This window comes from Lepidothrix coronata, unplaced genomic scaffold, assembly GCF_001604755.1.
Source record: "Lepidothrix coronata isolate B3197 unplaced genomic scaffold, Lepidothrix_coronata-1.0 Scaffold144, whole genome shotgun sequence".
In the NCBI taxonomy this organism is placed as follows: domain Eukaryota; kingdom Metazoa; phylum Chordata; class Aves; order Passeriformes; family Pipridae; genus Lepidothrix; species Lepidothrix coronata.
In genome coordinates, this window is record NW_016690324.1 from 577,913 (window position 1) to 601,195 (window position 23,283).

General features: G+C 51.2%; 1 protein-coding gene and 1 long non-coding RNA gene across 4 annotated transcripts in view; one reads left to right on the top strand and one right to left on the bottom strand.

Moving 5' to 3' along the window:
- LOC108503734 overlaps positions 1-9,344 on the bottom strand; it is a 15,711-nt gene extending 6,367 nt beyond the window's left edge. The window contains exons 1-2 of the long non-coding RNA XR_001876904.1: positions 9,235-9,344; positions 8,719-8,804 (exon numbers count right to left, since the gene is read on the bottom strand). This is a non-coding gene — a long non-coding RNA (uncharacterized LOC108503734). The remainder of the gene's footprint in view (positions 1-8,718; positions 8,805-9,234) is intronic.
- FLT4 (fms related tyrosine kinase 4) overlaps positions 1-20,144 on the top strand; it is a 57,811-nt gene extending 37,667 nt beyond the window's left edge. Inside the window, exons 12-30 of one of the 3 annotated variants that reach the window (XM_017827998.1) lie at positions 2,581-2,689; positions 3,745-4,104; positions 4,354-4,500; positions 5,161-5,292; positions 5,554-5,660; positions 5,966-6,101; positions 6,897-7,001; positions 8,402-8,515; positions 8,752-8,840; positions 9,055-9,202; positions 9,773-9,867; positions 10,212-10,334; positions 10,649-10,760; positions 11,132-11,231; positions 11,712-11,817; positions 12,749-12,888; positions 13,502-13,622; positions 14,395-14,480; positions 15,846-20,144. In XM_017827998.1, the coding sequence (XP_017683487.1) occupies positions 2,581-2,689; positions 3,745-4,104; positions 4,354-4,500; positions 5,161-5,292; positions 5,554-5,660; positions 5,966-6,101; positions 6,897-7,001; positions 8,402-8,515; positions 8,752-8,840; positions 9,055-9,202; positions 9,773-9,867; positions 10,212-10,334; positions 10,649-10,760; positions 11,132-11,231; positions 11,712-11,817; positions 12,749-12,888; positions 13,502-13,622; positions 14,395-14,480; positions 15,846-16,050 (2,535 nt within the window). In that variant the 3' untranslated portion in view covers positions 16,051-20,144. Of the gene's footprint in view, positions 1-2,580; positions 2,690-3,744; positions 4,105-4,353; positions 4,501-5,160; positions 5,293-5,553; positions 5,661-5,965; positions 6,102-6,896; positions 7,002-8,401; positions 8,516-8,751; positions 8,841-9,054; positions 9,203-9,772; positions 9,868-10,211; positions 10,335-10,648; positions 10,761-11,131; positions 11,232-11,711; positions 11,818-12,748; positions 12,889-13,501; positions 13,623-14,394; positions 14,481-15,842 lie in introns of all 3 variants that reach the window. The other 2 variants (XM_017827999.1, XM_017827997.1) reach the window with 2 other exon arrangements.
- The last annotated feature ends 3,139 nt before the right edge of the window (positions 20,145-23,283 follow it).

Genomic DNA, 23,283 nt, shown 5'->3' on the forward strand with positions numbered 1-23,283 from the left:
TGTATCTCAAACCCATCCTGGGGCAGGGAGCTGGAGACAGGCACAGAGATCCTTTGCCATCATCCAGCAAAAGCAGGCTGGAAAGGAGCCTGGCAGAGACAGATTTGGGGAGAGCTTCACACCTCTGCTTCTGAAATGAACCATCAGCAGCCATTCCCAGCCCTGGGGCTCTGCAGTATCAGGCAGCCCCAGGTAGAGGGAGAGCTGTCATCTCTGACAAATTACCCTGTGACCAGAGAGGCTCCCACCAGGGCTGGCTGCACAGGAGGGGTTACATGGATTGCTGTTGAACACAGGGCATCCAGCTAGGGAGGGCATGAGGGACGTGTGCTATGAGGGCTCCCTTGGCCATTTCTGAGCACAGGCTGATCTTGTAGAGCCAAACCCTGCAGAGCAGCCTGGGCAGGAAAGCAGGAGTCACAAACTGGCCAGGAAATCCCTGGCCCTGGGAATGTGCATGTGTCTGGTGGGGCATTTCATCCAGCTGTCCCTAACCCAGGGGGGTCAGGGTGGTATGGAGATGGTGGCATCCCTCCACTGCAGGTTTGTGAGTGAGAGCACGTGTGCCCCACAGAGCCCACTTCTCCATCACAGCATTTCCTTTCTGGAAGGAACCTCTCTCCCTCATTGCAGTGTGTAGTGTGTGACCTGCTTGCTGCCTGTTTCTTTCTGCCTCTCTGGTAGCCGTGAGTGTCAGGTCTGCGCCGTGACGGGGTTCCTGTTCCCGCTGGTGTCGGGCACCAGCCGCTCACAGGGGGATGCAGAACAAACAAATGGGCCCCTGTTTCCGAAAGTCACTTCCTGTTTTCCTACACACCTCTAAAGGCACTTCCCGTCCCCTGGCCTGGCTGGGAGTTCATCACTCTGCCAAAAGAGTGGCAAGAGCAGATGCTTCTCCTCCCAGGGCAACTGAAGGGAGAGGCAGCAGTTGGTGTCCCCCAGGGAGGAAAGCACGGGTGGTGGGAGCTCCTGAGTGAGAAGCCCTTGTGTCCCTCTCCAGTTGTGACACTCATCTTGGTCTTTTTTGATCTTTCCCTATTTTCCTCATTCTCTCCCTCCTATTCCTCAGCTGTGTCCCTCTCATTCCATCTGTTTGGTTGTAATTGTCCAGGAGCTTCAAACTAGGTTGTGCATCCCAGGGATGTGCAAGACCTTTAGGAGAAAAGAGTGGGATGCTATGTTCTCAAATCTGCTTTCACTCCCTCTGTTCCTTTCTGCCTGTCTTCTTTTACCATCCTCCTGGGTTTTATTCTGTCTGGTAAGGCCAGAACGAACCACAGGGTATGCAGGGCACAACCATGCACTGCAGGCAGCAGGATGATGTCAGATCCAGAAACCCCAGCTCCTACGTGACACTGCGGATTAGAAGGAAAATGCCCAAGAAACAGGAAAGGCAGCACACGAAAGTGCCAGCAATAGGGTCACTTCAGCTGTACTGAATAACCCCAAGAAACGGAAAAGGCAATGCACAAAAGTACTAGTAATAAGGTCACTTCAGCTGCATTGAGTAGGCCCTGAATGAATGACTGTTCCTTCTGGTTAACCCAAGCTAATGCATTGCCACTTACAACGGAAATGCTTCCCCAAGTCTGTGGGATGAATAGTAAAGGCAAAGTAGTTTCCCTTTGTAAGGCGAAGTAGGAACACATTATTTTTGCATTTTAGACATTGTCTCATTAGAGGGATTTCTGCGTGTGATTAACTTGTCATTTAAACTGGAGCTTCAAACTGCAGGTCTCCTCTAAGGGGAGTGCTTGTAACACATTCAGCAGCTCACACATGTACAATGTGAGCCAGCAGGAGGAGGAGAGCAGCCTTATTCCCCAGCTGCTTTTCCTGGCTTATTTGGAAGCGGCATCTCCTGGGTCCATGCTCCCAGGATGGCAGCCTGGCTGTTTGCCCAATCTCAGTCATGTCTTGCTAGAAAGATGGAAGAGGAAGCTTTTAGGACTGTGTCTATGTACACTTGAAATTTAAAGCAAGAAAATGACTGTCCTTCCTGAATTGGTGAGAGCTGGGATGCTTTCATAGGTTTGATTTCTCCTTATGGATAAAAGGAGTGCTGGCAGGCCTGTAAGTACCTGTAAATTCCACTGAACCTACAGGACACTAAGTAGTCACTTAACTGCAGGGGGCTCAGGGAATCAGAGCCCTGGTGTCCTTTCCCTTTCTCCTCATAAAGCTTGGCAGGAGCTTAGCCATCCCCTCAGACCTGCATCATGTTACTGTCCCCCTTGCTGAGCACAGCAAGGGGGGCTGTATCTGTCCCCATGGTGACCCGAGGGGCTCAGCAAGAACTTTGCTTCCATGGTGAGGCATCTATGCTGACTGGGCTCTATAAAAAGGAGAAGAGTTTGGGAATAAAATCATGTTGTTGTTGCTAGAGCCAACTTTTAGGCTTGAAATGCACAAAGGGCTATTGAATAAGGGGCTATTTTTGCATAACCCTTTCCCAGGTGTAGCTGCTGCCTGGAGCTAGGCTTGCTGTGGGCTTTGCTGCCTGACAGAGAGCAGCAGTGATCCTACTTCTCTTCTCCCTTGCTCTTCCTAATTCCTCCTTACGCTCTCTTCCCCCACCAGACAGTCAGCAAACTGGCCATCCAGGAGGCCAACAACTCAGCCATGTACAAGTGTATTGCCTCTAATAAAGTGGGTCGAGACGAGCGGCTCATCTACTTCTACGTGACCAGTGAGTACTGCAAACCTCCCCTCTCCCTGCACCAGCCGAGCTCTCTGCTGGGAAAAGGCAGGTCCCTAGAGCTGCTGGGTCCTGCCCTTCGCAGTTAGGACCTTCAACAGTGACTGGGAAGCCAGAAGGAAAGCAGGGCTGGCAGCAGATAGCACAGGCAGAGTTTGGCAGGCAGAGTTTGGCAGGCAGACCTGGGGGCGAGCCGGGGCTGCCTGTGCCTAGGTCCTGGAGCAGCCCTGTCAGGTTCTGGGCAGGTCCTGGGCTGGGGATAGACTTCTGGCTCAGGCCCAGGCAGCTCCCTGGTCTGGGGATGTGCCTGGTCCAAGAGCATCCTCTAGTGGCACCACCCGACCCATTCCCAGGCCACGTCCCGCTGGCCTGAAGCCCTGGCAGAGTCCCCACGGGAGTTTGGTGATGGGAGGAAGATGAGTTCGTAGAAGCCAGAGCCCAGCAGTGTGGGCTGGAGTCATGGCCCATATGGGGCTGATAAGCCTCCTGTCAGCAGTACCCCGTACTGGCAGGAGTCTGTCCCTGTCCATTGGGACAGGGAGTCCAGCAAGGGCACAGCAGAGACTTATCTTATGGACAGACCCCAGAAGGCTGGGCTCATGGCCCTCGTGGTAGTGCCTGTGCTGTCAGATCCACCAGCTGTTGTGGAGCCAGGTGCACATCTTCAGTGGCTGCTCCAGGAATCTCCACACGTGCAGCTGTCCAGGCTGCTGTGTCACTGTCTGCACATGTAAAAGCAGGCATGTGTGCAAACCAAAAGGGTGCAGCTGAGCTGAGAGCAGTAACAGCCCAACTGAGACCTCCCCGGCTTGCTTCTTTTGTGACCCCATCTTAATCTGACCCAGGGACTTCAGAATATCCCATAACACTCGCTGGGCTTAAGCTGTGCTTGCCAGCAGTTTGCATGTCACAGTTCTACTCTGCAGTGGTTTTGTTTACCCTGAGGACAGGCGGATCTCAGAGAGCTGAGCCCAAGGAGCCAGTTTCATTGTGTCTGGCAGCTCAGCCATGAAAACTCATTCACATGTTCATTTCCTTCCTGAAAGCCATTCCAGACGGGTTCGAGATTGAGTCCCAGCCCTCAGAAGAGCCCATAGAGGGGCAGGACCTACAGCTGAGCTGCAATGCAGACAACTACACCTATGAGAACCTGCAGTGGTATCGGCTGAACCTCTCCAAGCTCCACGATGAAGAGGGCAATCCCCTTGTGCTGGACTGTAAGAATGTCCACCACTATGCCACCAAGATGCAGGGGGAACTGCGCTTTCAGCCCCACTCCAATGATGCCACTTTGCTGCTCACCATTCCCAACATCTCCCTGAATGAGGAGGGAGACTACGTGTGTGAGGTGCAGAACAGGAAGACCCGGGAGAAACACTGCCACAAGAAATACATCTCTGTGCAGGGTGAGGGTCCACAGGGCTGGTGGGAGTGACAGAGGAGAGCTGGCGCTCTTGCTGCCATGAGCTTCCCAGTCCATCCCCAGGGGAAGCCACACAAGCAAGCTAAACTCAAGGTGGCAAAGGCAGGGCACCTGGGTTCTCAAGACACCCTTCAGCAGGGGTCCGAGACCCAAAGCCCCCCAGGAACACAGATATTCTTTTGATCAATCAGTTTCCCGTTTTCCCCTCCTCCTCTTTGTGCTGCTCCTCCAGCCCTGGAGATCCCCCGCCTCAAGCAGAACCTGACAGACATTTGGGTGAACGTCAGCGACTCCATAGAGATGCGCTGTAAGGTGGACGGCAACCACATTCCTGCAATCAGCTGGTACAAAGACGAGAAACTGGTGGAAGAAGTGTCAGGTACAGTGGGCTGGGGATGAATCAAAGGCAGGGCATAGTGTTCAGCTGTTGGAGATCTGAACACTGCTGAGTTCTGGGAGTTGCTGTGCCCAGGCAAAGGCACTCGTTCTCTGAATTGGCCAGACTCTTGTTTTAATCAAATTCTGTCCCAGTTTGATGCAGTCTCACTGGCCAAGTCTATGCCCCAGGGCCTGGCTCAGTACTGTCTGTGCATGTGCACGTGCAGCTGGAGAGCAGAGAGAGATAAATCATTCATGTTGTTACTCTCAGCCCAGTGCCTGGCATCTCTGCTTAAGCAGAGAGCAACCCAGATCTCATAGAAGGAACCTGGGAAGGATCCAGGCACGTTGCATAGGGAAAAGGACAGATCCTGAAGCTGAAGCAGAACTTGACACAGCAGCTGAACTGCCTGGGCACTGTCCCTATCCAGCATGCTTGGTGTGGGATTTGTCCCCTCCATACCTTGCCTGGCGAAAGCCCCTATAGGGTATTTCTGAGGCCATCAGGCCATAGAAGAGCCTCTACCAGCTGGTGTGATTTCATTCTGACATCTAAAATGAATCAGCCAAAAAACAGGAGCCTGATTTTGAGCCTGAGTGAGTCTAGTACACTAATCTTCCCTCCCTGTGAGTGACCACCACAACTCTCTGTGCCTTACAGGGATTGACCTGGCGGACTTCAACCAGAGGCTGAGCATTCAGAGGGTGAGAGAGGAGGATGCTGGGCTCTACCTGTGCAGCGTCTGCAATGCCAAGGGCTGTGTGAACTCCTCAGCCAGCGTCTCTGTGGAAGGTACCAGCAGCCACAACTCCCCTGGGGATGAAGGGACAGAGTAAGAGTTGTGGGCAAGGTCCCACACCTCTTCCCTGTGACAATGGGAGGCAGTGAAAGCCCCTTGGCCTTGCTGGTGGCATGGTGCTCTACTCTGTAGTCTAGAGCATGTTTAGCTCAGGCAAGCACATCCCCAGTCACCTGATGCAGGCCACAACGGATGGCTGAGCTGGGTCACAGAGTGGGAATCTCTGAAGCTACAATTTCCCTCCCACTCCACAGGCTCTGATGACAGGACCAATGTGGAGATTGTCATCCTGATTGGGACTGGTGTTATTGCTGTATTCTTCTGGATCCTCCTTATTCTCATCTTCTGCAACATCAAAAGGGTACGTGACTGTCTCTGTGCCAGGCAGGGAAGGTGACATAGCAGGGCTTGGGGCAACACCACTGCGGTGATGTGGAGCTGCATGACATCACCCACTAAGAAAAAGAAGGTCACTGAGTGAATCTTCAAGTGCTCTCACTGCCAAGGACAGGGTGCATAAGGACAGTGGTAAAGGAGGTGACAGGGAATGGCCTTTGCTAGGGGGTAGCAAGTTAAGGCAGGCAAAGAATACAAATCCCCTCTGGGATTCAGCACCCAGGGCAGGGAGGGCACCTCCTCACCCTTTGTGTTGGCTAATTCCTGCAGCCTGCCCACGCAGACATCAAGACAGGCTACCTCTCCATCATCATGGACCCCGGCGAGGTGCCCTTGGAGGAGCAGTGCGAGTACCTGCCCTATGATTCCAGCAAGTGGGAGTTCCCACGAGATCGCCTGCGCCTGGGTGAGCCAGACCCCTCCCTGCCACTGCATGCTGTGGTCAGGACTTCCCACCAGCCCTTCAAACTCACCCTCCAGGTTTCTTACATACTTCTGTGCATTTAATGCTTTCTCTCTGCCTCAGGCTTCCCATCTTCTTCCCCAGACTGTCCCTAAAGCCCAGCTGTGCCTGGGAAATCTCTTTGGCTCTGACTACGGACAGGTCTGAGCCAGCTGTAAGCCCAGACTCTTTCAAAGTACCCACACAGGCGTCTCTGAGACCAGAAGACCCCGGGGCATGCTTTAAAACACATCCCCATATTCTCCAAGTGGCAGTCTGGACAGAGCAGTCCAGTTCACAGCAGGTACCCGAGTTTGGCACCAGGACCGCATCCTTTATTGTCCTCGTGCTGAGACACCCACCTGCACTCCCTGTTCTCTGTCTGGCAGGGTTTAAAGAGCAGCAGACTACCTTTGAGGCACAGAGCAGTGACATTAGCCCTGGCTGCTCTGCTGCAAGGGGTCATGTTTACCTTTCCCACACACAACAACTTGTTGCTTGAGGGCAACAAACAGCCCCTCACTTCTGCAGGGCCATTTCCTTCCTCTGCTTTGTCCATGCCAGCTCTGTCTCAGTTCCTCCCATCATCACAGCAAGCAGCCACCTGAAAGGGCACATGTTCCATTCCTTCCTTTTCCTTTATGATATTTTTTTCTTTCTTCTTCCCATGGTTTCCTGTTGGGATTTTTGTTTTCTTTCATTCTATTCTGCCTGTTCTGCACCTGCCTTTCTTCACACTGCCTCTTTCCTTGTCCATAGGTAAAGTCCTGGGTCACGGTGCCTTCGGGAAGGTGGTGGAAGCATCAGCATTTGGGATCAATAAAAGTAACAGCTGTGAGACCGTAGCAGTCAAAATGCTGAAAGGTATGTGGACAGTGAAGTAAAACATGTAGTGTGTGTAGACAGCAACGAATGAAGCACCTGCCAGGAAATGTCCACTCTGCAAATGCCTGTCTTAATTAATGGCTTCTTGGCCTCAACACAGTTGATGCTCTTGTCATCCTCTCATGGATGCTTTGTCCCCATTCAGCTGCACTGGGAGGCAAGTGGCAGTACAGACAGTAGAGACTTCAGGAACTCAGCTTTCAAGGAAATTTAGCTGTCTTCAAAGGCAAAGAATGAAATCTGTCTCAAAGGACAAACAGAGATCTGAAGCCCCTCTTTGGCAGGTCACTAAAGGAAGTGTTGCTCCCAATTGCCTTCTTCCAAATGTGCCTGTATTTTGTGTTTATGGGACAGATTCAGAGCTGGGTAAGGAAGGAGGTTGCAGCTCTTACCCAGCTCTGAGGGCTAAATTGGCTTTGCACCCAAAGCCTGGTCAATCCATAGTGAGATTTTAAGATTTTATAGCTGTTCTTTCAATCAGGCATCCAAAACATTATTCTGTAATTTGGCACCAAACGAAACACTGAGGCAGTCTCTGGCCAAAAGTGTCCTGTATGTGGAAACCAAGTCATGGCTCATCTGCGCACTACTTACCACTGCAAGTGTACAGATGCTCTGCACAGCAATGCAGGGGGAAGCCTGTCATGCAAGATTGCTTTACAGTCCTTTGAGGCATGGCTCTCACCTGGCCCATCAGCTGCAGCTCAAGAGGATGCTTCTGTATCTCAGGCTAAATTTACAAACTCTCAACTAAGACAAAATGCATATGGGGAAGTGAGAAGTATGAAAAGGCACACAAAACCAGAGAACACACCCTGAGGGTAAAACAGAGGGTCAAGAATTGATGTGAATTTGGCGCTTGAGAGAAGATGAAGTACAGAGAGATGGCAGGGGCATGACACTGTGCTTGCTATTGGAATCATAAAAAGATATCCGAGTTTGAGTTGAGACAGCTCCTATCTTCAATTGTGATAAAAAGAATCAGATGTCTTTTGTTCCTAATTGTTTTATGGCTCGTTATTTCTGTTTGGAGGCTGAAAGGGCAGAGATTCAAACGGGTGCATCTGTATGTAAGCCTCAAGTGATCTTTTTCACTGCATAGCTATCACAAGGAAAAATCTGTTGGGCACAGATTGTGTTGTCCTTTGCCCTGGGTCCCTGCACCTGCAGAGAGCATGGTACATGTTACAGCAGGGATCCTGGGATCTCCAGACAAGGCTTGACATTTCATGTAGGAACACACAGTAACAAAATGTACCGAGGCTCTGAGGGCACAGCCTCCTCAGCAAGACTCATATTAACATGCTGCTAAGAGGAGGGTGGTGAGGGGGAGTGAAAAGCTGTGAGGAGGCATCATAACATGGTCTGTGTGTTTCCAGAGGGAGCTACCGCGAGCGAGCACAAGGCACTGATGTCAGAGCTGAAGATCCTCATTCACATTGGGAATCACCTCAACGTGGTGAATTTGCTGGGTGCCTGTACCAAACCCAATGGTAAGTATCCCAGGGCAACAGGCTGTGCCTGCTCCCAGAGATAAGTGCTTGTCCCGTGCCCTTTTTGCTGGCCACAAGTGTGATCACAGGGACGTGTGAGGAGGTTATCAGTGTGTTTGTGTGCACTTAGGACAGATGTCACAGCTCGGTGGGACTGCACATAACATGAGTGGGGGTAAATTCTGACCAGCTCAAGCCCTTACCTCTTGCCCTGACCCTTGGTGTCTTCTCACCAGGTCCACTCATGGTTATTGTTGAGTTCTGCAAATATGGCAACCTCTCCAACTACCTGCGGACCAAGAGGGAAGGATTCAGTCCTTACAGGGTAAGTAGCTTCCTTTGCCCCTAGGGACCTATCCCATGTCTAGGGAAGGAAGATGTGCAGCCTGATGCATGATCTGACAGTGTGACAAAGACACCCTCTGTCCTTTCTGCAATGGAAGATTGATTTAAGAACAGGAAAAGACTGTGCAGAGCGTGGGTGCAGGGGTTACAATGTGTGTTGCCTGCTGAGGGTTTTGATGTGGTCCCCTTGCCAGGAGAAGTCTCCCAGGCTGCGTATCCAGGTGCAGTCCATCGTGGAGGCCGTGAGAGCAGACAGGAGGAGCCGCTCCGGGACCAGCGACAGCGCCATCTTCCACCGCTTCCTCATGCACAAGAGCCAGACAGCACACCCCATCCAGGAAGGTAATGCTCCAGCCTTGGCAGCAGCTCCTCACCTGGGCCACCAAAAAAATGCCAGACTTGGCTAGTTTGGGTGAAGGGTAGGGAATATCAGTGGGGAGCTGGGACTCAGCCTTGGAGCTGATCACTGTTGCACGGCCATTCCCTGAACAGGGCTGTGACATCATCTCTTGTCTCTTGTAATAGACTCTATAAACCCAGAAGAGAGGATTAAATTCCTTTGGGGTTTTTTAGCCTAAAGAAAGGAGAATTGAGGGGGATCTCAGTGGGTCCTCCCTAGGACGGGAATGATGAACTGACCTTCAAAGTCTGTTCCAGTCCTGTTCCCCACAACTCTGTCTGACTGACATGTGCTGGAGGCTGGACTCATTCTCCTCACACTTGAGCAGGTTCCTGCCATGTGTCTCCTGCCACCTAAGCAGAAAATCTTAGAGGGGAGCTGATTACTCCAGTTACCACTGAGAACTAGCTGTATCTCACTGAGAGACTGGCTATACCCCATGAGTCCTGGAGAGAGGCAAGCAGGACAACAGATTGCTCACTGTCTAATCATTTTCTTGTACTCCTGGATAGTGGATGACTTGTGGCAAAGTCCCTTGACAATGGAAGACCTGATTTGCTACAGCTTCCAGGTAGCACGTGGCATGGAGTTCCTGGCATCTCGAAAGGTGAGTTCACCCTTTTCTTTGCTCACCTGATCTTTTGTGCATGCATGATGAGAGAAGACCTGCTTACAGCTGCTTTACAGGTGACACACGGAGAGATTCCGTGATCTACCTCTCACTTCTCAAGAAATCTGAGGTAGTCATGTGTACACAAAGACGGGAAATTAGTCCTGTATTTCAACCTCTCCTTAACCATCCCCTTCTGAAATTTTTATCTTTAGCTCCTGCCCACTTCCTCCATTTCCCCATTACAGCTCAGGCTCACAGGGGGGAGGGAGGTGCTCTGCACTTTCTGATTGTTGTTCCTATCCCTCTGATTTTGCCCCATCCTCTTTGTGTGCCCTCAGTGCATCCACAGAGACCTGGCAGCTCGCAATATCCTGCTGTCAGAGAACAACGTGGTAAAGATCTGTGACTTCGGCCTGGCCCGGGACATCTACAAGGACCCTGACTATGTCAGGAAAGGCAGTGTGAGTGCCATCTTCTCAAACCCTCAACAGATTAGGCCCCCTTGACAAAAAGATGAGAAAGGAGGAGTGGAACCACTTGCATGGCTGGGACCAGAAGCCATTTGCCCAATGACAAATGTCCTGTCCTCCTCCACCAGTGTCTCCATCCCTCTCTGACCTAACCAAACCTCCATCCCTCCACGGAGAGAGGAGCAGGGCTATCAGTTCTGATTTCCTTTCATCCCTTTCATCCCTTTCATCCCTTTGCAACAAGAAGGGCTGTCCTACTTCACGTGCCTGACTAAATGCTTGTGCCTTGCTTCTTCCTCCTGCAGGCCCGTCTCCCACTGAAGTGGATGGCTCCAGAAAGCATCTTTGACAAGGTTTACACTACACAGAGTGATGTCTGGTCCTTTGGGGTCCTCCTCTGGGAAATCTTCTCACTAGGTGAGTGGTAATGAGGATATCATGCTGCTGAGGGAAACATCTCTACACACGTAGTAGTTTGGTGGGTGAGTCTGTGCAGGAGGCCTTGACATTCTGAAGCACATCTAAGGACTTATGGGAAGTGACACCAATGTAGGCAAAAAAAATATGGAGGCCATATCCACCTATGAACAGAGTGATGGGAATGCAGGCGTTCAGAGGTGGCCTCTGCATGCCGAGACAGAGAAGCCTGATTTGGGCAGCACCAAGAACTTGGGCTGTGTATGAGAAATGACCACATCTCCCGGTATTTTGGCAGGAAGGGCAGTCTCAGAAGGACTGGTTTCTGAGGGTACATTTCATGTTCCCACCCTTCTCTGAACTTTCTTTAGGGGCATCTCCATATCCTGGAGTCCAGATCAACGAGGAGTTCTGCCAGAGGCTCAAAGACGGTACCAGGATGAGAGCCCCAGAGTACGCCACGGCAGAAATGTGAGTCAGAAACCTCATGGATCCCACACTGGTCAGAGCAGAGCCCTCTGTGCAAAGGCAGAAACCTTCCAGATCCCAGCCTAGGGCAAGACAAGCCCCTCTGTGGGATGCAGACCTTTCAGACAGAGTGGGGAATGGGCCAACACATCCTTCACTCCAGTCAGCTGCCTGGAGAGCAAGCCAGATAGGTTAGGATTGGAGCTCTCTAGGTACCTTTGTGTGCTGGGATGGGTCTGTAAGTGGGCAATGTGCTTTTCTGCTCCAAAGGGTACCAGAGGTGCCTGAATCAGCTCCTCGTGCCCTCTTATATTCAGTGCATAACAAACCAACACCCTTCCAGCAAGTCCACCTGGCCAGCGTGCTGGGGGGTGCCAAGCTTTCCCTCACAGTGAAGCTATTGTGGGAACTATGTGGGTAGGACCTGTGGAGAGAGGTAGGAGGGGGTTTCTGTTGCATAAAACCAGCATCTCTTCTTGGCAGCTACCGTATAATGCTGAGCTGCTGGCACGGTGATCCCAAGGAGAGACCGACTTTCTCCGACCTAGTGGAGATACTGGGGAACCTTCTTCAGGAAAACGTCCAGCAGGTGAAAACCTCTCTGTGTCCCTGCTCAGCTTCGGACAGCTCTTTCTTCTCCCATTTCTATCTCTCTCGCTGTGCCCTCTGCTGATTCTGTGGTCAATGCAGTATCTTTGCATAGGCCACCAATAACACAGGGATACCTGGATCAGAGATCTGTTTCCCAGAGCTGTTGGAGAACTCATTTCTGTGACAGCCCTCTAGCTGCATCCTCATATAACTCCACTCCTTGCAGGGTGGATGCCCTCTTAGTCGTCATTCCAGTATTTCCGTCCTAATCCCCAGATGATTATTTGAAATTCTTCAGCTGAGTCAAGGCCCTGGTACTTCTGCTTCCCACACGCCTGCATAATGAAAACCAGAACTTGACCAGGGTTTCTGAAACTCTGCCCTCAGATTGAAATGTCAGGGCCATGTGAACAAAACAACTGTTACGTTACAGCAGCCAGCTATACAGTTTTCTTTGAAACTGTTACTAATCACTTCCATGCAGTAGCTCAACAGGACATCTAACTACGATGATCTTACAGCTCTTTTAACTTTTTCTTGACGTTCCCTTTCAGAAGCTGATAGCTAAATGCTTGAGTACTGTCTCATCCTGACGTCCCTGACTTTAACCTTTCAGCACTAGTTCCCCTCACATGCATGACTAAGCCACAGTGACTAAGCCACAGTTGCCCTGGAGCACAATGCTCTGTCCATGTAAGGCAGAGAACTGTGGGATTACGTTGTTTTCCTGCTCACACACCTCCATGCATCATTCACAGCTACTTATGCAAAGGGCACAGAAATCTCCAGCCAGATATTTTGTCCCAGAGGAAGAAAATACACAAACCAGAAATTTTCCTTCCCAGCTCTGACAGTTTCTGCTTGTGAAACTCTTTCTTGTGGGAAAGCCTTCCCCTTCTTGCAAGGCCACTCACTGTTTTTCCTACCAGGAAGGGAAGGATTACATCCCACTGAACGACTCTCACAGCTCAGAAGATGATGGGTTCTCCCAGGTGCCTTCCTCTGCCCAGCAAAACTCAGATGAAGAGGACTTCGACATGAGGATACGCTGCCACAGCCTAGCAGCAAGGTGAATTCCCTCTGAAAAGGGTAGAGAATGCCCAGCAGGCAGCCAGCAGCCTGAGCTGTAAGGAGCCCTGAAGGATAGAGGGAGAACCCAGATGCTGGAAAAATCCCAGGTGATAAGATGTGATCCAAGCATTTAGGCCATAGCATCTTGCTTATAAAAGCAAAATGACTTGATTTTGATAATGAGAAAGAGCCCTTAATGTGTAAGCCTATGACATTCCTTCTTCTGACTCCAGCTATGCTGCCAAAGGACCATGTAAGGAGTTTCATCCTTACTTGTTGCTAACAAACTCAAACAACAAGGCCTAAGCCTCTTCTCTCTGGAGAGCTGTGATAATGTGATGCCTGGGATCTATATGATGATTTTCTGCTTACCTCAGGTGGAGAGGTCATTAGGGCCTGATTCAATTGGGAAGTCTGGGTGCTCCCCCACAGCAGAAGTAATATGGGATGAAGGGGCCTAAGGTGACCCCATTACCTTCCCAAAATCCACCATTTGGGTCATCCACCTCCCTGCATACTTTGACTGCACAGTGAGGATGTTGGGTTCAGGTCCTGCTCATTTAGGACATTGAATGCTGGCTTTACTGAACACACCGTGCTTCTGTCTACAGATACTACAACTGTGTCTCGTTCCCTGGTTGTTTGACGGGAGGAAATCAGATCAGGTGCCCATCCAGGATAAAGACATTTGAAGAGTTTCCCATGACACACACAATGTACAAGGCACACCCGGTGAGCAGCATCTGGGTGGAGTTGAGAGGGGGGCAAAGAAATGTTCAGCTGTTTTCTGACAACTTTACTGTTAAGACTGTGGAAGGAAGATCAGTCCTATCTCATGTTAGTCTGTCTGTGTCATTCCTGTGAAGTCCATCAAGTCCTGTGCACATTCCTTTCTCCACCTGGCACACAGGGGTTTCTCTGCAGCACAGCTCACACTGCCTGAGTGGGAAATGGGGAGGATAGATCTGCAAACAGGGGGACTATAAAGGACCTCAGAGAAGAGCCTGCTCTTCACCCTTCTCAAATCTGTGAACATAGCCTGGTTAAGCACACTGAAATCCAGCCAGGACTAGGTAAACCCAGAGTGCTTGCCTGCACCCCCTGCATCTTGACCCACGTGGCACTGTGCAGTATGGACGCCTCTGGTCTCTCTGAACTGGACTGGCACTTACATCTCCTGTAGTGGAAAAACTTCGGTCATACCTTTAGTCTCAGAGGAAAACCTCACCTCTCATACATTGGATGGTAATACACCTTCCAGACAGGGAGCACTCTTTTTTTTCCCCAAAAGTGACACTGAACTGCACACAGAAATCCTACCTTTTTATGTGCTGCTTTTAGGAAGCTACCTAAGAAAATCAGATGCAGAATGCTGGTAAAGTGTCCCTACCTCTTTTTCCCCATCACACATACACACAATCTCATTTTCTGAATTATTTCTCCTCCCTTCCCGCTCTGATAGTCGACAGGGATGTTACTGATAATTCCTGTTGCTTCCTTCCAGGACAATCAGACAGACAGTGGGATGGTTCTGGCATCTGAGGAATTTGAGAGGATAGAAAACCGACACAGAAAAGAAGGTGGATTCAGGTACTTAAGTCTAGCCACTCAGACCTCCCTGCTGCCAAATGCAGTGAGACCAGGAGGCAGCTTTGGTGTCTCCCCATAGGCTGTACTGCTTGGAGCCCTCAGCTGTGGGCCCTGAGCCAGATAAGTCCATGCACTCATTAATGAGAGGCAAAACACACAAAGAACAGACATGCCTGCTGCTTCCTAGGGTTTAAAAATTTAAGCTGTGCCCATCAACAAGAATATGTCTGTTAAAATAATGAGGCACAGTGGAGTGATGGTGTTAATGAAACTGTTTATGTTTATTGGCATTTTCTGGTGAAATGTGTCTTGTACAAGCAGTGGCAGGTGGGATGGACAGAAACTATGTGGCTGCCACCTCCCTCCCTCTCTCAGCCCTGACCCACGGGGTTCAGGGCCCTGATGGGGTGGTGAAGGGATGGCACAGGCCTTAGGACTTCCCACATGCCAATATAGAACCCAGCAGGTTGAGCTGGCACTCCCAGGGCTGAGGATGTTATGAATGGCTATGTCCTTGTCCCAGGCTTGGAAAGTGGGTGAGAACCTGTCTAGCTTATCTCTGCCTGGTGCCAGAGCAGGCTGGGACCTTGTCTTGGTGACAGTTTGTTGAGCAAGCCATGTCAGCTCATGTGTAGACAAGGCCAGTCCCAAGATTCTTCCTCACCTCCTCTGCCTCCCAACATCAGATCAGACTGGTCATTGTCTTTTTTCTTAGCCACAAACCTGTGGCTTCTCTGCTGTTGTATCAAGCTGTCTCCTACTTCTTGTCCTTGTCCTCTTTTCCCTAAGGCATGTTCCTGTTGTCTCCTACACCTGGTGTCCTGTCTCCTGGAAAACACTGTCTTTAAACCTTTCCTTGAATGTGTCCCTGCCCTTGCCCTTGTGGCTTCCTGCCAGCCACTTGGTATTGGTAGGTGCTGAGATGGGGCTGCCAATTTCCTCCCACATCATCTTCATCATCTTCCTTCATTTCCTTTCCCCCATCCTGGCTGTTGGTTTGTACCAGTTTCTGTTATTCCTGCCAGGTCTAGAAGCAATTGAGGCAATGTCTCTTGTCGCTCCCTGCTCACTGGGGCCCCAACCCTTCCCTGTATCTGGCAGGTATCCCAAAGGTAACTAGAAGAGCTGAAGTAACTCTGTCACCAGGTTATGTGCAGATTCTTCACAAAACATGCAGGCTGTGCTTAGATTTAGAGCAAGGCCTGGCTTTGTGCTTTGAAATGGAGGTATAAGTCTATTCCTGACCCTGTCTCTGACCCGTGCATTAGCAGATGAGATTTCCTGAAGCTGGGATGTCTCCAAGCAGGACAGAGGCTTTCTAGGAGTGCCCAGATTGATTCCCTGTGTCTCTCTCCCTCACAGCAGTAAAGGGCCCAGTCGAACAGGGGAACAGTCGGACCTGCGGGGCAGATGTCGACCGTCGTACGGGTCCCAAGTCGGAGGCCAGACTTTTTACAACAGTGAATACGGGGAGCTGTCAGAACACTCTGAGGACGGCAGCTGCACCCCGCCTGGAGAGGGGGCCAGTCCCCCCACTCTCCACGCTTCTTTCTTCTCCGAGCAGTACTAATGGCACCAGGCCCTGGAGGCGCTTGCCAAGGCGTCCCCTCTTACCTTCCAGGCACGTCATCAGGGTCACTCAGAGCTTCTCCTTCAATCTATGCCCAAACCCAACAGGGAACCTACCCCAAATGGATGGGGAACACTGATGTCCTTGGAACCGCAGCACAATGGCTCATACAGCACCTCCAGCTACAGCTTCCCCGTGCCGGGACTACAGAGAGCACCTCCCTGGTTCCTCGTGTTTCCTTTCTCCCTGCGGCTCGGACAGATGCGTTCTGCCGGCGAGTGGGTGCCTGTATTCAGCACTACGGCACCTTCTGCCTGCCATCCAGCCTCCACTCAGATCAGCTTCCCATTCAGAAAGCCCATTTCAGGTCAGATATAAATAGATCTGTTTTAGTCTCAAGTTTCTTCCTGGTGTGCAGCCTGAATGTTTTTCCTTGGATTGCTTCCTCCTCCCCTCCTCATGATGTCAGCTGCTGAGCTGCAGAGCAGAATCAAAAGGAAGAAATCCCTTGTGGTATTAGCAGCAAGAGCAGGACATTTTAAAGAGGTGTACTGAGAGATCCCAAGGGATCTTTGTAAATGCTCGTGCATGCTGCTCATTCTGAGTAGGTGCCAGCCTCTCCATCTCCTCTGCAAGCAACACCCACACCCCTCTCATCTCTGCTGGGGGGAAGCCTGCCCATCCACCTTATCACCAAGGTTATTTTAGCCATCTCAACACAGCTAGTGCTGAGCAGGTCATCAGATGATGGCTAAAGTGTTCCCACAGTGAGATAAATAGCAACTCTTTTTGCAGGCCCTGTGCAAAACAGGGGTTTTATGATCTGTGGTGGGAGCAGGTTACTCACAGGTCTGCTGCTCTCGCCTTCCCCTTCTCCCAGAGCAGCGCTGAGATCATTTGTTGCTCGAGTGAGAAATTAAAGCAAAGCTGGGTTAATTTCAGCTGTCTTCCAAACACAGAGCGAAAATGGGCTGTTTACTGGGAGGAAAAGGATCAAAGGGGTAGGGAGTGAAATGTTTATTTTCAAGCTGCTGCAAGCGTTTTGGAAACAATGGAAGGAACAGAGCTCCAGCAATGAAGTGCCTGGGTTGCATCCCCCTGTGTGTTGGCATCACTGAGCACATGGGCGGCAGCACCTGGCCAAGGCTCGAGCCCTGATTCTCCTGGGTGGACAGTTCTGCACCACGACCTTTCCTGTTGCCCAAATTCCCTGATTCGAAGGAGGCACTCTCTGCCCAGAGAGCTCCTCTCCAGTTTCTGTTGCAGAGCTGCCAGCATACCTGTCTCTGGGGGATTAAGGAACATGTTTGCTGAGGAAACAACTCATCACTTGGGCCTTTTGTTTCTAAAAGATACCATGTGAATTCAGAGCTCTGAGGAACCTCCACAGCCCTTCTCTAGATTTCTGTGCTGCTGCCTCACCACTTCCCACCTACTTCTTTCCATCCTGCTCCCAATCCAAGAGCTCAGCCACAGAGCATGGTTACATCACCGCCACAGGAGTCTGGGTGAAGAGGCTTGTCTGAACAGCTTATCATCATCTCTTCTCCCACATGCCCGTGGCTGGCAGAGCTCTGTGCACCAGGGCATCTCAGCACCAGGGAGTTTCTGCTTGCAGGCCATACCTTTGTCACAGAGCCAAGGCTTTGGACTTTTAAAACTGTGTTTCCTGTCAGATGTACAGCTTTCCCAAACTGTATTTCTTTTCCAGCAGAGGGTTTTGCGCGTTTCCCGACGTAAGCCCTGAGAGTCCTTACGGATGATGTTGCCAAGTCTTAATTATAGTTCTCTGCACAAGTGTAATGGGGAGATTTATTTAGCACATGGGAAAAGCACGCCTGTCATTCAGATTCTCTAAGCCTGTGCAGCACGCAGTTCCCCTCCCTTTTTGTGTCAGCAGGATGACATGGCTGCGATTTCCATGGCAAAAAAGAGGCACAAAAGTGGACCAGCTTGAGCCAAACTGGCTCAAGATGTGGAATTGAAAACCGCATGTGACAATTAATTCCCTGACTTCTACTGGTGTCCCCTGAAGTTGCCAGGAATTTAAGCATCTCTAAGTAATTGTTGTGACTCAGTAAGAATCCTCTGGCAGGAGATGCTGGAGAGCCAGGCCAAGTAAGCAGGACGGCCAACGGGGCGTAGGCCAGACCAAATTCTTCTGCCCTCATCTTGCCCTGGTTTTTGAACTGGTGGTTCCCTTGGCAGAAGGAAGGTTGCAAGTGCCCTGTGCTGCTGGAGGTCTCCACTGGCATTCACATGGGTAGAAGGTGGCGGGCTGAGCTAAATTCAGGCTGCTCACTGGATGATGTGCCCAGGCTCTCTTGTTTCCAGTGCTCCACAAGAGTTCTCTGCCTGGAAACACAGTCCCATCTGAGAGATGGCCCAAGAAAGAGGACTACAAAGAAAATAATAGTTGAAAAACAGGATTCCAAAGTAGCTGCAAGTCCTTGTCCATATGTGAGGGATAGATACGTACTAGCAAAGCCCAGCTTGCAGGACAGCAGAAGAATTACTCAGCAGAAAGGGGACAGAGGCATCCGAGCGCCCAGGCTCGTTGTCAGTGTGGCCATCCAGCCAGGACAGCTGCACTTTGTCTCTAGGTTTAGCTGTAAATTGCTCACAAGCATCTTTGTGGAGAAGGGTTACTTCATTAGAGCCATTGTTAACGATCCCCTATTTCACCCTGGGGAAAGCGCTGGTGTGACATCTGATTTTTGAACATTCAAGTCCACAGAAGTTTATTTTCTCTGTCTCGCACCATCTTGATGGGTGGGGGTTGAATCAGATCCTATTTTATCTGTGTCAACAGCGTTGCATGAACAATGCAGCTTGATAGGAGCAAACCCTGGCTCCTCTTCAGACACTCCTGTGATGAAGAACTGTAGTGTGGGATATTGGAGAGCTGTTGAGACAATTGTACTTTTGCTCTCTAAAAGTATACTAAAATTAGATGTACAAACCTGATAACCCTTCCCACTCTCTTGCATTATTTCTGGCTTTTTATTTTTACAGTCTCCAGATAGCATGAGCATGAAGTGAAGCTGGTCTGTTTTGGTTTTAAGATGTGAGACAACAGTGTTTTCTGTCTTTCCACAGCAACAAGGGAGTATTTCAACTTTTAAAACCCAGGGCTCGGTAATTGTGCCTGCTTGTTCACAATGCACTCTCTGTTTTGTTTTGTTTTGTTTTGTTTGGGCTTTTTACTGGAACTCAACACTGAAGCTAAGCTATTTATCATCATCACCACCTTCCTTTAAAATGACTGTTTCCGCTCTATGCTCAGCCTCATTTTTTCTTACAAAATGTTGGTGTTGAGGACATTCCTCCCTCCTGAAAACAATATGTTGGGTCCCCTACTTGCGAATACATGTGGGTCTCTGAAGAAAAACCTGTGTATCAAGTAACATTTCATTTATATTGCAATACTTTAACCTGGTACCTGTTGTTGCTGCAGCAGCATTCAGTGTTTCAGTTGGCTGCCTTTGAAGCAAGTAGGTTACAACATGGGTTATGTGCGAGTACAAAGCGTGGTCTGTGTGTATGTGAGTGTGTTATGTGTGAGTGTGGGGGTGTTTGCACGTGAGTTTTCCTACCAGTGAGCATATGTGAGTGTTTATAACTCACGTTGAGTCTCCTCTCTGGAAGTTCACAGTTATATATCAAACCAGTTAGAACACTGCTTCCTTTCCTCTCCTCCTATAGTACTTGTTATCCTTTGTCATTAAGAGTTTTGTTGTTATATCTAAATGTGAAAATGAATAAAGTCATAACTGGCAGCTGCTCTCTGGTTCCTGGGGCCACCACTGCCCCTGCAGCCCCGGGCAGCCCAGCCCTGGCCAAGCCATCAGCACATTTGGGGGTTTATTATTTTTACTTTGCGCCCGTTTGCATTTCCCCGCATCCTCTCGGAAACAGCTGGCCTTTGTGGTGTTTCCATCCAGGATGAAACTCCGTCTTTTCTCATGGTGAAGCCGGATACGCTCCCAAGCTCGGTGGCAGGAGCCAGCAGCACAGCACCCAGCACTCAGCTCTCAGCACTCAGCACTCAGCATCCAGCACCCAGCACCCAGCACTCAGCACTCACACTCAGCACCCAGCACTCAGCACTCACACTCAGCACCCAGCATCCAGCACTCAGCACCCAGCCCTGAGCCTCGGATCCGTGACCCTTCCCTGTCGCCTCAGCCCTGGGGGTCTGGGACCCTCCGGCCCCCATGGACCCTCCCGCCCTCCTTCACCACGCTGGGGGGCCCAGAAACCCCTGGACCCCCCTTGTCAGAGTACCGACCCCTCCCGGACCCCCCCTTTCTCCCCAGGGCACCAAACTCCTCTGGACCCCCTTCTCCTCAGGACCGACCCCCCGGATCCTCCTTCTCTGAGCACCGACTCCCCCTGGACCCCCTTCTCCTCAGGGCACCGGCTCCCCGGACCCTGCTTCTGCTCCAAACATCAACACCCCCCCGGGGCCCCCTTCTCCTCAGGACCGGCCCCCGGCCCCCCTTCGCCCCCGCCCCCGGTGCCGCCCCTCGCGGTGCCGCCGGCGGCCTGCAGGTGGCGCCCTGTCCTCGGCGGCGGGCGCGGGCCCCGCGCGGGAGGGAAGATGGCGGGCGGTGCGTGGCCTGTCACAGCTGGGAGCGCAGCCAAGGGCGGCTGTGAGGGTGGTGTTCGCTGCCGGAGGGGATATTAATGGAATCATGACCATTTCCCCTAAGATATCACCGTGGGCTGGAAGGAACGCTCAGTCACAGCTCTCTCCTCAGCCCTGGGGTGACCTGTGAAGGCATCGGTGCCATTTGTCTCCCTAAAATAATGTCCCGTGAGGAGCGGCCGGTGGCAGAGGCACGGCTGAGGTGATGGGGATGGGCTTCTCTGCTCTAGCCTCTCCACTGCCATCCCTTCATCCAGCTCCACCATGGGGTGAAAGCAGCCAAAAGGACCTTCTACCTCTCCCCTCCCCATCCAGGGACCTGTCCCTGTGGGGAACGAGGGGATTGAACCTGCTCTGCTCATGAAATATCCCAGGTTTGCGCATCCTCACGCATTGCTAGGCGGCTCCTCTCCCGAGGCTTCTCTCCTGGAGCCACAAGTGCTCGGCTGCTCCTCAGCTGCCTCCCAGGCCATCCATAGGATGTCCAGAGGCTGGGAGGCGGGTGAGGAGCAGACGAGCACTCGTGGCCCTGCAAATGGCACTGAGCAGCCTCCCAGCTGCGTGAGGAGGGATGGAGATGGGGATGGAACCAAGCAGGAAGCCCTCCCACAGGGACTGGAGCATGGCAGACCACGTCTCCCCAGCAGAAACACAGCCCACAGGGAACCAGGCAGAGCAAAATAAAAAGCAGCTGCTTGTTGTGCTTAGCAAAGAAAACTGGGAATTCGCTGGCTTGGCCCCTTGTTTTCCTGCTAATGCGGCCAACAAATGTTTCATTAGTGCTTTTCAAAAGTGCTCTGAGGTCCTTCTCCAAAGGTCAGTGCAGTAATAGCGAAGAATCCTTCAGGCTTCCAGGACTCCCTGGCCCCTTCTGAGGACATTTCGGCGATAAAGCACGTGACTTTGCATCAGAATGATGCAGAGCTCTTAATGCTGAGAAATCAAAGCAAGAACAGCTCCAAAACATGTTCTGCCCAGTGCAGTATCAGTGTGTCTGACACAACTCTTGCCCTCTGGCTGAGGTGAAAGTTTGGGTGAAATGAGAAGGCCATTGATGGCGTGTTGTTCCTCACCCAGCATTTACCAAGAAGAGCAAAATTAAATTTAAAAAAAAGTGTAAGGAGAACATTCGGCTGCTGCTTCAGAAACATTTCCTGGATTGTATTGACATTTCTACAGAGCTTTGCAGAAACAGCTTCTCAGAGGATTTTACAGAAGCACACATGCCTTTAGCAGAGCCCACAGATCCATTCTGCTCTGAGATTCAGGTTTGCCAGCCTGCTGCTTTCCTTGGGAATGGAACAGGTCTCCCCAAGGGCAGGATTAGACCCACTACTTGCATCTCAGCGAAATAAATAGACTGTGCTCCGATGGTGTTATCTTGTGCATGTGTGACCAAGTGCATCACAAATGGATAAACTACAAAACCTTCCAGAAGAAAACTGTTCAATAAGATGCACGGGCCAAACACCAGGCTTATCTGAGGGACTCCCTGAGCAGCTGGGGAAGTCACTGAGGAGACCATATCTCAAAAGAACAGCAGGACAGCTATTCGTTCAGAAACAGAAAATATCCTAACTCACAGTCCTGCAGTAGTTGTCCTCTTTGCCATAACTAATTTTCAGATAGTTTGCCTTTCAAAATACAAAAAGGCAATTACATTATTATGTTACATCTCCAAAGAGGCCGAAATCCTTAAAACTAAGTTAGTTAAAGAGAATAATTTATCGAGCCCTGTTTTACAGTATTTCATGGGATTAGTACTTATTAACAACGTTTGAGTGTTTGTACAATTTCCCATTTTCGTACATCAGAAGCAAGTAACTCGAAATTGGGCAGGAGTGACCCAATCCTGACACACAGGCTGTGCTGCTCCTGCCCTGAGAGCCCTTTCAGGGCTACCTGGACAGACCGAACACACCCCACCTCCTTCTCACACATACAGCCCATTTCAGACATACTTTTAAACCCTCTCTTGTATCTTTTTGATGGTCAGTGCTCCTGAGCTGGAAATATTTTTCTGAAAAGTCGCTGAGGAGCCATGGGAGCCCTTAGGTGTCCCTTTGCCAAAGGAGGTTTAGGTTGGACATCAGGAAGAATTTCTTCACAGAAAGGCTGATTAGACATCAAACTGGCTGCCCATGGAGGTGGTGGAACCACCGTCCCTGGAGGTGTTTAAGGAAAGACTGGACGTGGCACTCAGTGCCATGGCCTTGTTGACATGGTGGTGTTCGGTCACAGGTTAGATTCGACGACCTCAGAGGTCTTTCCCAACCTAACTCATTCTGTGATCTAATCCCTTACGGAACTGCGGGTCTCTGGACCCCAGCCTGGTCTCCCACCACCACCATGGCAACGCCCGCGATGACGTCATACAATAGAGCCCCGCCCGCTTAGCCGTACCCCGCCCCCGTGGGCGTGGCCCCGGCCCCAGCCCCGCCTCTCGCCCTCGTGGCGCGGGGCGGGGCGTGCGGCGCCTGCGCAGAGCGCGGAGCGCGGGGCTGCAGTCGAGGCGCGGGCGCGGGGCCGGTGGCGGAGCCGCGGGACGGAGCGGGGGCCCCGCCGCCCCCGGGCGAGCCGGG